At 56.5% G+C, this 13,516-nt stretch overlaps 6 protein-coding genes across 6 annotated transcripts; 5 read left to right on the top strand and 1 right to left on the bottom strand.

Annotated features, from left to right (window-relative positions):
- Positions 1 to 1,014: 1,014 nt before the first annotated feature.
- Positions 1,015 to 1,517, top strand: TRAVEDRAFT_100228 (uncharacterized protein; the record flags this gene model as incomplete). The annotated part of the gene is made up of 2 exons (XM_008044164.1): positions 1,015 to 1,189; positions 1,414 to 1,517. Coding segments are annotated over 2 exons (279 nt in total), but the record flags the coding sequence as incomplete, so codon positions are not given.
- Positions 1,518 to 1,807: 290 nt separating this feature from the next.
- Positions 1,808 to 2,504, top strand: TRAVEDRAFT_22893 (uncharacterized protein; the record flags this gene model as incomplete). The annotated part of the gene is made up of 3 exons (XM_008043551.1): positions 1,808 to 1,984; positions 2,181 to 2,212; positions 2,240 to 2,504. 3 exons carry the CDS (start codon positions 1,808 to 1,810, stop codon positions 2,502 to 2,504), a joined length of 474 nt encoding a protein of 157 aa, XP_008041742.1.
- Positions 2,505 to 3,453: 949 nt separating this feature from the next.
- TRAVEDRAFT_66465 (uncharacterized protein) lies at positions 3,454 to 5,009 on the top strand (the record flags this gene model as incomplete). The annotated part of the gene is made up of 3 exons (XM_008044163.1): positions 3,454 to 4,246; positions 4,306 to 4,549; positions 4,629 to 5,009. 2 exons carry the CDS (start codon positions 3,454 to 3,456, stop codon positions 4,524 to 4,526), a joined length of 1,014 nt encoding a protein of 337 aa, XP_008042354.1. The 3' UTR covers positions 4,527 to 4,549; positions 4,629 to 5,009.
- Positions 5,010 to 7,297: 2,288 nt separating this feature from the next.
- Positions 7,298 to 7,555, top strand: TRAVEDRAFT_131612 (high mobility group box; the record flags this gene model as incomplete). The annotated part of the gene is made up of 1 exon (XM_008044162.1): positions 7,298 to 7,555. A coding segment is annotated over one exon (258 nt), but the record flags the coding sequence as incomplete, so codon positions are not given.
- A 1,826-nt stretch (positions 7,556 to 9,381) lies between these two features.
- On the top strand, positions 9,382 to 9,597 carry TRAVEDRAFT_101457 (HMG box protein; the record flags this gene model as incomplete). Its single annotated transcript, XM_008044161.1, has 1 exon — positions 9,382 to 9,597. A coding segment is annotated over one exon (216 nt), but the record flags the coding sequence as incomplete, so codon positions are not given.
- A 2,238-nt stretch (positions 9,598 to 11,835) lies between these two features.
- Positions 11,836 to 12,036, bottom strand: TRAVEDRAFT_77243 (uncharacterized protein; the record flags this gene model as incomplete). Its single annotated transcript, XM_008044160.1, has 1 exon — positions 11,836 to 12,036. A coding segment is annotated over one exon (201 nt), but the record flags the coding sequence as incomplete, so codon positions are not given.
- Between the last annotated feature and the right edge of the window lie 1,480 nt (positions 12,037 to 13,516).

Here is a 13,516-nt window from a genome sequence, read left to right as displayed (position 1 = left end):
GAGTCTCTGCGCCAAAACAACGTTCCCTAGGCGTGAAATTACCTGCAAAAACGGAACAATGGAAGTTCGGGATGCCTGAGCACGTTCAAAAATTCTCATCTCATGCAAATTAGAATCGTACGCGTTTATCCTTTCATGAAGCTGTGCCGCGAACAAGACATCCTCTTTACAGACCTTCAAGCTCTCACAGAGGCTGCAACTCTGCCTGATTATGCTGAACATCATTGAAATTCTGCCATTTGACTTTGTTGTCGACAACATGCATTGATGCTTCAGGTCACCCATCTGCCGCCGGTATTCTTCTTCACCGATGGCCGTGCAGGAACCCCAGGCACTGTGAAGGAGCGAGCCTTGTCTAACCATGGCTTCGTTCTGCAAGACCACGATCCAGAACTGAAGAGTTGATTCCTGGTAACCTTGCTTTGTACTCGACACTCGGCTGCGCTCGGTATGTACCGCTCACTTAACATAGCGATGCTAATAACCTGACGAATCACAAACCATATCGCAGCGGCACGAATTTTCATCGCAAAGGACAAGTTCTCATTTGAATTCCATCATAGCTTCTTCTAACAAGAACAGACCACCCCCACACGCGTCATTCGCGGGATTCAGAAGACGCAAACTTAAGTACAGTCCACATCGGTGGATTGCTCGCTCTCATCCCACTCCCCATTCCACTCTAGTACGACATCTCGATTCGAACTTTCAGCGCACCAGCGACCGCAGTCAGTTTTTCGATCTTTTCGGTAACCGCAGACTGGCTGCCAGTGTGCGCCCTCGAGTCCGGAGTCATGGCAGACGATGCATCCTCGATTCTGTTGGCCTACCAAACCATGTCAGTCATCCTCCTGAGCGCTGATCTGCCGCACTGGACACCCCATTGAAGTCTAAATTTGCAGCTACATCGCTGAGGTCAACTACATAGCGGCCACTGGTGAGTATCTTCGCATTCAAGCGCATACAAACGTCCATACAAAGAACTGACTTACCTGTCGCGTCCCGCCTGCGGCAGCACTATTCTGTTTCGACTATTGCTTGACCTTCGGGAGAGAGGTCGATTTCGTATGGAAGCGTGGCCTTTCTGTCTCGACGGTTCTTTTCTATGCTGCCCGGTACCCCGCCTTCTTCAGCACGATTTTTGTGATCTTGGATATAGTCCCCTTCAAGGGCATGTCGATCTCAGTAAGTTGCGCCTTACTTCTGCTCGTATATCCTCGCTGATACTTACATATGCAGAGGTGAGAGTACTCGGGCTGCTGAAGTATTCGACTGAACATAGCACTCATCGCATAGCTGTGGGATTCTCACACGCATAGAAATGGCTCTCAACGTCATCCTCCTTACTGCTGCAGCCGGTGTGTATGATCCACACACATATGCGGAAACTACTCACCACATGGCCCTCCATAGTGTTCTCAAGCTTACGAGTGTACGCGTTATGGGACCGCAACCGCTGCGTTCTGGCTGCGGTCCTGCTCTTAGGCATGGCGAATCCGGCGATATCCATTGTGAGACACCACGGCCCTGGGTGATGGAATGAGGGACTTGACAGCTAACATAATGCTAGTATACGTTCGCAACGATGTCGCCTGGGCTCAGTGAGACACGCCCGACCGCCTGTGGCTGGCTGTCGTCTATCTCTGTAGTCGTCTACGAAAAGTAAGCGGGCTCGCAAACATCCGTATCGACGCTATTTATGACGCCCGTTTCTTCTTTTAGTTGTACGTGCATGCCCACTTAGCATCTGGTATGTCGCTGACTAGCGCACAAATGACGGCCGCCGCTAGGGATCATCGGTACGCGCATGGCGTCTGTCGCAGCGGACGTCCTCGTTCTCATTGCGACATTGATGCGTACGTGGTCTATGTGGGCGGAGGCTGCGCGTATCAACTTCACGTCCACATTCGCCACCATCCTCATGAGAAATGATAAGTTTCTCGACCTCCATGGGGTTCAGATCGACGCTAAAACGCAAATGCAGGTACTATGTACTTTGTGTGCGTAAAGCTGCCGTGTCTCGTTTGAAACCGCGAGCACGGGATGTTAATAGAAAGATATGCAGCGTTCTTTTGGCGGCAAACCTCATAGGGCTAGGACTCAGTAGACATATCGAGGTCAGTCAACTTTGAGATCACACCGCCATCTGCATCTGATACGCGCATCTCCGTTCAATGCAGCTTGTCGAGCCGATGTCCACCTGGATAGCGATGTGAGCGCGTCTCTGTCCCCCTTCCAGCTGCCTCGTGCTCATGAGTACCTCTGCTCTATCTTCGCCCAGCGTCACAGCGATCCCGACCTCGCGCTTCATCCTCGACCTTCACCGCGCAGCAGACACGCTTGGCGTGGCGGGCGACACCCCTCAAGGTGGCGAAATCGGCACCCTGATATTCCGCGGGAGCGAGTCGGCGACGGCTTCGCGTGCACGCTCCGCGAGAACACGCGAGGTGTACGGGATGGTGTTCACGCACGCGACAGCGACCATCGAGCGCGAGGGCGAGTGAAACGCGGAGATTACCCCCGAGGGTATCGATTCAGTCCCGGGAGAGGATGGAGAGCGGATTCGACAAGATATTGGCGTTGCAGTGTAGTCAACTTGGGGATACTTATGTTCAAAAGTAAGTTCTTACTTGACGTACTGCATTTACCTCCAAAGAATCGCATCTACATCTCAACATGCAGCCTGTCCCGCTTCTCCATATACTATTGCACGATAATCAAGGGTTACAGCAACACCGCGGTCTGGGATATCCTGGTACCGAAGTACTGACCTGAGAGCGCCCTGGCACGCGTTTAGATTTGACACCACCGGGAGCTGGCAGAAAACGAGGCTCATGAGGTACTTGACGCTCTTGTCAAGCTGACCGCTTCGCGCACAGGACTGTACCAATTTTAGCGTCTCCTGCAGTAGCGTCTCTCGGCGGCGGGGGCGAGGCAGGTACACGTGAGCGCGAACCTACGCGTGTCGTGTGAACTTCGACGCCACTGCAGCCCGGCCGACTCGTCCCGACTCGCGCGTTTCTTCCGTCTCTCCATCACCATCTCCCTAGACCCTCTTTAAGCCTACTGGACCCCTCTCAAACCGCTTTGCAACATCTATCTGCGTAAGAAACCAGTCTCTCTGATCGGAAGGTGACACAGACAAATCTCGGCAACGACGCGCGCCTGCAGAGCAATGCTGCAGCGCGGCGGATTTTCCGGTATTAAACCTTGTCGGTGTGGGTGCGTGGGTGCAGAATGTCGCCGCAGACTGCCCCGTTCGTCATGGAAGATCCCAAGGCCATCCTCGAGGGGGATCGCCACGCGAGCTCGCAGAAGAGAAGAAGAAGCAGCCATCTGCAGCATTGCTGCAGTTGATTGAGTTCGACCCGAGGACAGCTAAGTACATCCTCCCGCAGCTCGAGGACTCCTCATCCCCACACCTCTCTGCACATCCACTCACGCCGCCTCATCATGCACGCATTCCCCGGCGACGAACCGCACGATCCCCCATTCCCATACGACATAATGATCCATCCCCGCGCGGACTCCCGCAGCCTCCTCCACGAGTTGCTCGGGGGAGACGTAGCCATGCCGTCTCCGGAGGAGTTCGAACAAGAAATGGAGGAATTCCTCTCCGACTGCACCGACGGAGGCTATTCGCACACCCTCCCCGACTTTGATCCACACGCGTTCAGCGCGATCGACTGGACCGCTGCACTTGCTCCCTCCGTCCCACACCCGGCGGTATCACCGCCTGCCACGGTGGTCTCGGAAGACGCCAACTGGGCGCCTCTCTCTCCCGTCTCCGACACAACCCTCGTGAGCGACTTCTCGCCGTCGCTTGCGAAGGACTGGGTCTCCTCTGGCGACCCCTATGGCTCTCCGAACTATGGGACAACTGGCCTCGCTGCCACGCCATTCGCCCCCGACGTGCACGATGGGTTCGATTTCGCGTTCGAATTTGCGGTCCCGTCTCGGAACGACGACCACAATGGCGACGGCCTTGGGGCGAAGATGGACTTCGATCCCTTCTCCTCGTACGATGATCTTCTCTCTCCGCGATCCCCCACGCCCTATCCGGAGCAGTCACAGTCTTCCGCCTCTCCCGTGTCCATCAAACGCTCCTTCAGTGTCGCGAGCTCCTCGAGCGCCGAGAGCACCACGGAGAGCGACGAAGTCATCGTCGAGAAGAAGCCCGCCAAGCGCAAGCGACGCGAGGACACCACCCGGCAGTTCCCCTGCCCCTACAAAGGCTGCACCGCACGTGAGTCGCATTCCTCTCCTCGCACGTACACGCCGATGAAACCATTGTCCCTGTCGCAGCAGACTTCGCGCGCAGCCACAACCTCAAAGTGCACATCGCGTCCGTGCACAACAAGGAGCGTTCGTTCGTGTGCGAGGTCGCGAGCTGCGCGCAGGCGTTCGGGCGCAAGCACGACCTCGTCCGGCACTTCCAGAGCAAGCACACGAACCTCGGCTCGCCACGCAGCAAGGCCGCCGCCTCCGCGAAGTCCAAGTCCAAGGCGAAGACGAAGCAGAAGTAGCGCACCACTGAGGTTGCGATCTGGTGCGTATCCTTCCCCCCTCCCCCTCCCTCCTGTGCTCCCGTCCTACCTCTATGCTGACGACTGACGCGCCGCACACAGGCACCCCAGAATCGCGAGCAGCAGCAGCATACTCTTTCTCGAGTCGTGCGCCCGCACTGAGCGCGCAGCGTACACCTGTACGCGCTGCGCGCTCGCCTTGGCGTGCGACTCTCAAGAGGGCGGGTATGTGGCTGGTGTTGGGGAGGATCGCGCGTGCGTCGCTCGGCGGGGTCGACTTTCCTGCGGCAGCGGGGGAGACGCCCTGTCAGGGACGTATGCGCGTCGGGTTTGTGGACTGGAGCCTTGGTTTGTGTCTCGGTGTATGCTTCTCGTCATATCTTTCTTGGCTTTTAGTTTGGTTGTCTTTCGTCCCCAACGTTGTCTGTCGCGTCGTGTACGATATTCGCTCCCGTCCGCCTGTTGTATCTCATTACTTGCCCCTGCATTGTACAACACCACTCTCCTAACCCATCTTGGCCCCCCTCCACGAATGCAGTTTCAATCATTGTCTCCAGTCCTATCCGCACCTACTGAATTCGTCTCCAACGCGAAACGGCGCGACAACGGATGGCCTGCTCCAAGCTATACAGTGCTGCGCGCCGCGTCGTTTGCGCTGATCTTTCTTTTCAAGAAGAGTTCGCAACCCGCAGCATGTCCATGCAGTGGACAGTCGTGTGGGCACTGCCTCGAAGGGGTGCATAGTGGATGGCTGAAGCCACTACGTGGTATGGATCCGCGTCGCGCAGTGTCAGCAGCCATGCGACCGGGATCCGGAACGATGTAGTCAGACTGCAGATCGTTCGCAAACAACAGTAGCGTTTGATGACAATGAGACAAAAATAACGCGACGAGATGCATGCTGCCGTCTGCTATTCCCGCCGCTCCGTAGATGCAGCGCTATAGGAAAGAGGTCCCGTTAGGTTCTGGGGCACGCGCTGTCATAGCGCGACGCGATACTAGCTGTCCCCAGTAGAAACCCCTCGCAGTGAATGCGCCCTGAGAGTCGCCACGGAGACAACTCCGTACAAGAAGACTGCAGGCCGCGCGAAGTCGATGTGGCGGATTGCTTGGCAATAGACGCGTTCGTGGGTATCCTGGAGGCTCGGACGCGTAGGCGAAGTGCTTGTGGACGTCGCGGAGGTGCCACTGCGTAGGAAATGCCATGAAGACGTTGCGCCTCTGGGTGCGGGGAGTTCAGACGGCGGGGGCGGCCACCGTAGTCGTGACCGTTTCTTCCGGTGGGACGCCATTTAGCATGGCTGGGAAGGATACGCGGGTGTCGATGAGGCTGAGCCTCTGCGAAACGATCTCCACATGTCGAGGAAGTGCAAGGAGGTTGCTCAGCGGGATCCGGGAACCTTGTTCACGCCAGGTTACCCGGAACACTCTGCCGTTGGACTCAGCGAGAGCACAGGCGGAGTGTGTCCCAATCAGATCCATGGAGTGGCTTCGAAAGTACGGCCTGAAACTTCTTGTTAGTTCATACATTTTTTAACGAGGAAGGGAGAGATACATTACGGACGAGAACAGGTGCGTTGCAAATCGATGACGAGGGGACACCAGCGCCGTCAAAACATGTTGGAGCCCTCACCGTCTGGGTGCCTCATCGACCAGAATCGAAGCCATAGCATAAGCCGTTGTAGCACGAGGTAGATGCAAGTAAGCAGAATGTATTCCACAACGCTAGATATACAAAACAAGCAAACGTACAAAAGGAATCCATCAGACATACGCCCGGCTCGCTGGTTCGCGCTCCAAGCCACTCCGAAGAGGGCGAGTCGACACGATCCAAACGTCCTCGAGACCGCCGAAGCGGCCATGTTCTCGGTTATACGAGCGGGCGCGGAGGTCATCGGCTGGATAAGAAGGATGTGGCATGTGTAAACATGCGAGACTCGAGTTAGTACCTATAAAATAGATCCTAGCTGAGTATGTTCTAAGGAGTCAACGATGCAGGGCCGCAAAGTTTTATAGGCGTTGAGTTTAGGGCAGGTCGCGATGCCGTTCCACATCGGGAGAAGATGGGCGCCTGCTCCCTGGGCACTGCGACGGCCGAAGTGCGACTCTTCCGCCCACACCTTGCAGAACGGCTAGCGCAGCATACGCAAGAAAACTCGTCTGGCTTACTCGATTTCCAACTGGTTCGCAACTGCACACACGTGATGCTAAGGGACTCGAATCTGGGCTGGAACCGGGCTCTGTTTCGTCGCCATCATGGAGAGTCGCAAGTCACCTTCGTGGACGCGTCGTTGCGCATTCGATTGGTGAGTCCCCTCAAGGTGGGTAGTGTGTATGTTAGGTCAAGTCTCCATCTCGCATATCTGGGACGTCCTCCTTGAGCAATACGCACTGGTTTGAGGAGCGTCCGGGCGTATCGCGTTGTTCGCGCCACTCGAAGGCGTCCAAGCGTATCGATGGGTTGTATACTTTACCTTGCGTCGAGGACTGCTAGGCCACACTGCAGGTACGCTGGGCTGTGTCGGTGGAACATTCATCCTACGGGTCGTGTGGCCCCCACTCAACCCAGCTCGACGACAAACTGTGGCCACCCCGCCTCCCGCTTTGACTTCCTGTGGCCGGCATTATGCTCTGGCTCGGGAGGACCAAGCTCCTGCGTGTATATGAATGTCGCCAGAGGTTAGTCTTCTCTTTCTCCATTCGACGACAGCCCGCCACAGCCATCCATCGCCACACTCTACCCACCGTCCGGCCGGCTCAAGCTCGCCACAATGTCCACTCCGACCTCAGAACCCCATATCCCTCGCCCCCTCAACGCTTTCTTCATTTATCGCCGCGACGTCAACAAAAAGATGAAGGTGACGAGCAAGCAATCCCACCAGCAGGCGGACGTGTCCAAAGCAGTCGCCCAGCAGTGGCAGGATGAGCCCCCGGAGGTGCGGATGGAGTACCAGCAGCGCGCCAAAGAGGCGCAGGAGGAGCACCAGCGGATGTACCCCAACTATCGCTACAACCCCGGGCAGAAGAAGAACAAGCCCGTTGCGCGCCGCGCCCACACAAAGAAGGAGCACGCTTCTGGTCGGTCGGCGGCGGCGGCGGCGCCACAGATACCGACGCTCTCCCGTCCACATCGTGATTCGCCACGCTCGCCCCAAATGTGGACTCCGAAGCAGTCCTCCCAGTTCGATGATATGGTGCGGCCATCATTTCCTCAGCTCCCCTCCCCCACGTCCTCCTCGTCTTCGGGCAGGAGCATTTCCGCGCTCCGCACGCAGTCTTCCTCCTTCAGCTCCAGCTCTGAACAGGAAGACGCGTCGTTGCACACGCCCTCCGAGCTCGGAAAGCATTTCCGGGACTGGCGCTCTCCGCCTGCCAGACCGTATGCGTACCAGCTCGCCGAGGGCACGCTCCACGGAGAGCAGTTCTTTCCGGACGGGACGTCCATGGGCCTCTTCCTCCCGCCCGAGCACCTCCCGTTCGGCTTGACGATGCCCGCCTCCGTCATGGAGCAACCCCCAATGTACTATTCGGACGCGCGCGACGACGAGAAGCGCGTCTCGCCGCAGCGGTGCCCCCGTGGCTGCAGGTGCCACAAGCGGCCGCTCGAGGATCTTCGTCCGCGCCGGTATCAGGGCGTTCCGTACGCGAAACTCCCGGGGTACGCCTCGGACGGGGTGGCTTTCGCATCTGCAGAGGGGGAGGCGTGGTTCGACTTTCGGGATAGCTACTGAACGACCGCCCGTGGCGCTCCTGTGGCTTTAAAACGACAATTGTCTTGCATGTACTTTCACGTTTTTCGCCTTATATCTATCTATAATTGTACGATTTGGAGAAGCGAGCTCGTATAACAACTTGTTGCGTTGAAAGGAGTATATTCGGCCATCGCGCATGCTATAATACTATCCAACGAACTTGTAGCCACGTCCTCAAGCTTGCACTCAGAATTTCAGAAAGCAGTCTCGGCGGTGAGTTCAGGTTGGTTCAGGGCAGGCCGCAAGGCCGCGCGCCTCTTTACTCAACGCTCTTCTCCGAGAAGTCCGAAATGCGACTCCTTGCGTCTTGGTCACCATCTGCGCTTGCATGACCCACAATTGGCATGGACTGAGCACATTAATATTGACGTGTAAGAGATCATATGCACCGTTTGTTTCAGCCACTGACACGTCTTCAGCAGCGTCAAGCAGGGCTTGATCTCGAACTTGAGCTTGAAGGCCCGGCCGCAGATATCAGAGTCGCAATGGGGCCGAGAAATGATTGAAGACGCGTACTAGCATGGTATGCTGCTTTGAGGAAGTACTTAGTATTTTTTCAGTGCATAGTTGAGTCACTGGACTTAAACGGTATGCATTGGCCTGGGCCCTGGAGGAATGCCGTTTTGTAGCGCGCCACTAACGCCACTGGGACAAAGTCCAAGCCCAATCCGCTGGCTAATGGTATGCGTACCTTTGAATACCATTGAACACTTCTAGGCCAAGATACGCCTTTGAATTCTGACAAGGCCTTTTGAATATCCGAGTCGTCTAGTATGCTCTCGTTGGCGCAAACGAACGACAATGGGCGTGTCGAGGGATTGCTTCGGCGGTATAGACCGAGGTATTCGCCACTCTCCGCTTGGACTTTATGACTTACGCTTTGCTTCGAGTTGCCAGGTCCAAGCTCCTCTTGTGTGTATATAATAAGTACAACGGATTGGTCTTCCTTTCACCACTCAGCAACGGCTAACCCCAGTCACCCACCACCATCGTCTCTACTACGACGCCCTCACACTCACCCACCGCGCATCCTCTACGTCGGCCGCTCCGACGAACTCCGACCATCCGTCATGTCTTCTAGTACGACCGCAGAACCTCACATTCCTCGCCCGCTCAACGCCTTCTTCCTTTATCGGCGCGACCAGAACAACCAGCTGAGGGCAACGAGCGCTGAATCCTTCCGGCAAAACCTAGTGTCCAAAGCGGTCGGCGAGCGGTGGAAAGACGAGTCTCCGCAAGTCCGGCTGAAATACGAAAAGCTCGCCAAAGCCGCGCAGGAGGAGCACAAGAGAATGTATCCCGACTACAAATACAAGCCGGGGCTGAAGAAGGACAAGAAGGGCAAATCCGCTCCACGCCGCCCTAGGAAGAAAGAGTGCGCGCCCGCGCGACCTGTGGTGTTGCCACCGTCGGCGCCCTCCTCTCCCTCTCCCGAGCGCCGTACCCCAGCGCTGTCGCTCCCTGACGTCGGCCCATTGGCGTGCTCATCTTCGAGCTGGACAGTTCTTCCGGATGAGCCTGATGTGGAATCCGAGGACTCCGAAGACTCAGAGCCGGAGGAGGGCTTGCTAGACTCAGACTAGCTCCCTGCGCAACGCCCCAAAGGACGGTCGCTCACAGATGAGGCGTCCATGGACTGATTCTCCGGACCCGCACACTACAGTACTCCCCACTCCGCCTTCCATCGTCTATCCACCAGAATGACGCACACGACGGCTAGCGGATCCCTGATGCAGCAGCAGCACTCGCGATGCCCGCCACATCCTGCCGGTGCCCGCGGAGGTGTTGGGAAAGTTACCCAGATTAATATCCCTTGTGGCTGTTCAACTCTACGCGCGCGGCGATCCTCGCTTGCTCTTTCTTTCTAGTTACTTTGCATCTTGGTTATATTTTACTTCTCACTTTTTCGTACACGTATAACTACAGTGCCATTTCCTGTAATATCCTTGCTTCTCTCGCATCATGTATACCACCTTGATCAACGTTATGATGCATTCCGCGGGACGTAACATTCTCGGATACGGTGGCGGCGGCTCAAGCCTCGTCCACTTCCTGTGGAACGGAGGTCGGTCGCACAGTAAGGTGGAACGGTTGGCGGTAGGCTCGAATTGGCTCAGAAGAGTAGTTTGTCCCCTTGTTTGACAGAGCAGTGGTCATGCATTGAGGCTTCGAGAATCAGACGCGAGGCTACGTTGATTAAACAGATATTAAAATTGCTAATGCAGCTACCGGACAGATACGGGAGGCAGAATATACACGGAGCGTAATGTAAATATCAAGGGGAGAATGACGAGACGGCCTCGATGTCAGCCATTGTGATAGCGAGGCGTTCCGGAAAACCTACCCCGCGTTACAACACTCGGATCCTCGCTACATCCTGCCGTCCAGGAATTTTTGAACGGCATGTGACCCTAGTAAGTATCTGTAAGTACCTGACACGAGAACATGAGCCTTGGAATCACGTACCGATGAGGTCGAAGGCAGAGTGCGGCCGCGGCGCTACACGTAGGGACTTCCCGTCCAGCGGGATCGAGACGCAAATGGGCCATCGAGGCAAAAATAAAAGGAAGGAAGGAAGGAGGAGAGTGTTTGAGGAGTTTGGTAAAGTGAGGATGCAGCTCTCAGAAAAGTCTACTTTATACCGTGGAGGTGTGGCTGCGGCATCCTGCAGCATTTCGCTGTCCGTACCTTACCGCAGCGATACAGATGCTTCGGCTTATAGCGACTGCCACAGCAACTTACCGCAGCGTTGATATGTAGAACTCGTGAGAGTAGCTGAGGCCTGAGGCCCGGCCGTGGGCACCTTATGTCGTTGGGTTTGGATATAACCAAAGTTTAAGTCTTTGATGAGGGGCAAAAGTACTGGTCCCGGATTTCCTGTACTTCTACCGATCGCCTTCATTCTTCTTGCCTTGGTACAGTGACTCAGCTGCCGCAGTAATTTCTCTTTCGAAGTGTCTTTACCTCGAAGGCACCGTTAACACACCCCCGGCCGTGCTGCGGTGGATATAGCAAGCGACGGTGTGATGCCGAGTCTTCAATTTACTACAAGCTACTACATGCGTCGCGGCGCATGAGTGGCCTTAGGGCTCCAATCATATCTGCCGTCTTTTTCAGTGAATCTGTTCCGGAGATAGCATGATTGGCAAGAAGACAAGCTGGCGCCGGAGGCCAAGTGCGCACCGTTAGCCACCGCCACAATCCCCAGCGTAGCACTACGCCCAGATCGGATCTGCTACGATCCGGATCTTGATCTGGGATTCGTGTCCCTTGCATGCAGTCAGTCGCAATAGCGCCTCTCAATGCCGTCGTTCAACTAACACAAGCGCAATACTATTTATACACATAAGCTACGAGAGTACAACTTGACGGACGTCGAGCATCGGCAGCCCGCCGTCACCTAGTACCTTCCGCGCCTACTGCTGTTCAGGTCGCATCGCGCGGTATCAGCATTGATTTCCAACCCACGAGAACGGACGGTACACTCACCCACCGGTGGCCAAGAGCCGGTCGTGCACCGTCCACGCACGCTCGGGAGGCACGACACCATGAGCGTTACGCATGTGGGCTTGCAGGTCACGCTGACGAGCATAACTGTGGCTACAATGGTCCACAGTACATTGGTGCGGACGATGTGCGCGTACGAACGCGCCGCGTTCGGTGAGCTTAGCACTGTGAACGCTTCGCACATGTTCAAGCAGGTTGTAGCGACGGGCAAAGCGCCGCCCGCATCCGTCCATGGTACAGGGGTACGCGCGGTCGACGCGTGGGTGGGCTATGCGGACGTGTGCCTCGGGGTTTGGATGTGCCGAGGGAGGCCCTGGAATATGTGTTAGCATCTTAGACGGTCCGCGCGTCACGCGCTAGAGACAACATACAGTAGTATAGTCCATACGAAGGGGTCGGAGTACTAGTTGGGACCGTCGGCGCCGCCGCGAGTGTTGTTGTCGCAAATTGTCTGGACAGAGACGCTATGGCATCAACGGGGAGGCTCAATGGGTCGAAACGCGAATACGGAGGCGGAGGCAAGGGTGGCGGGGATACGGATGGCGGCGGCGGAGTACAGACGGTGCCCTCAGACATGTCATCGTCGGGGGGAAAGAGTATCATGGAGGGCGCAGCTTGGGGAGGAGAAGGACAGTGTGGAACGGGAGGGCTGTCGAAGCAGTGCCAAAAGCATCTATATTATAGTCGGGGGAATCCGTACGCTGGTCGCACGTCGCCATTGACACGGATGGGAAACGGCTTCTGCTGCAGCGCTGCAGCCTACCGCAGCAGCGAAGATGATAGGGTTTCTGCACGCTAGCTGCAGCAGACACCCGCCCCGCACGAGGCTGCTGCGCCCGACCACACACGAGGAAGAAGCAAGGAGTGGACAGCGGTAGACATGATCCAGTGAGACCACAGAGCCCAGCGCTGGTGACCAGAGTGGAGTCAAGAGGCCAGTCCAGAGTGTTCGGCGTCGCCAACTGGCCCTTGGGGTACCTGGAACGCGTTAGTACCGCCGCGTCATGAGCCGCCTACCGCAGTGCATGCCCGTCGCACGCCCACTTCCTTACCGCAGTGTCAGTGTCTACCGCAGTGGCTCCCGCCGTCCGCCGTGGGCGCCTCCTACCGCAGTTGCAGTACGCTCGCGGAAGCAATGCCCGTCCCGTGCTGCAGCACGAGTGACGGGCGCCCGGCAAAGCGTTAAAGGGACCCACGCTATGGGGGCCACATGGAGGGATGCGGCTCGCAAAATTCACCCCTCCTTCGAAGCCTGGGCACCGTGCGGCCATGAAGAATACGACGCGCGAGACTCGAGGACATCTAAGTCAAACGTGCAAGACTTCCGCATGATCTTCAAGCAGCTGGGACAAGGCGGGCGCAGCCCACAACATCGGACAATGACACCGCGGAATGGACCAGATTGAATATACAAGCGTGCAAGAGCCGACAGATATGAAAACGAACAGATCGTGCGTGCGGAGAGCGGTATCGTACCATGGCAAGTGAGCATAACGTGAGAGCATAAGACCAAACGTAGCACTGATGAGAACGGAGTAACGGCCGGTGATATAGCGAGAGCCGACGATGCGTATGCAGAAAACAAACGAGAACGAGCTGTAACGCGAAAAGCAAAGCCATAATCAAACAAGCACGACAAACAAGACCAAACGAATGGAAACGCGCGACCGAACATGAGACACCATCCCCGCTCTCGCATACGCTTCAGAAGGGGACCTCCCCGGGCCACGG

Source organism: Trametes versicolor, assembly GCF_000271585.1.
Source record: "Trametes versicolor FP-101664 SS1 unplaced genomic scaffold TRAVEscaffold_10, whole genome shotgun sequence".
Classification (NCBI taxonomy): domain Eukaryota; kingdom Fungi; phylum Basidiomycota; class Agaricomycetes; order Polyporales; family Polyporaceae; genus Trametes; species Trametes versicolor.
The sequence above is the reverse complement of the archived record's forward strand: the minus strand, read 5'-3'. Positions and strand labels throughout refer to the sequence as shown.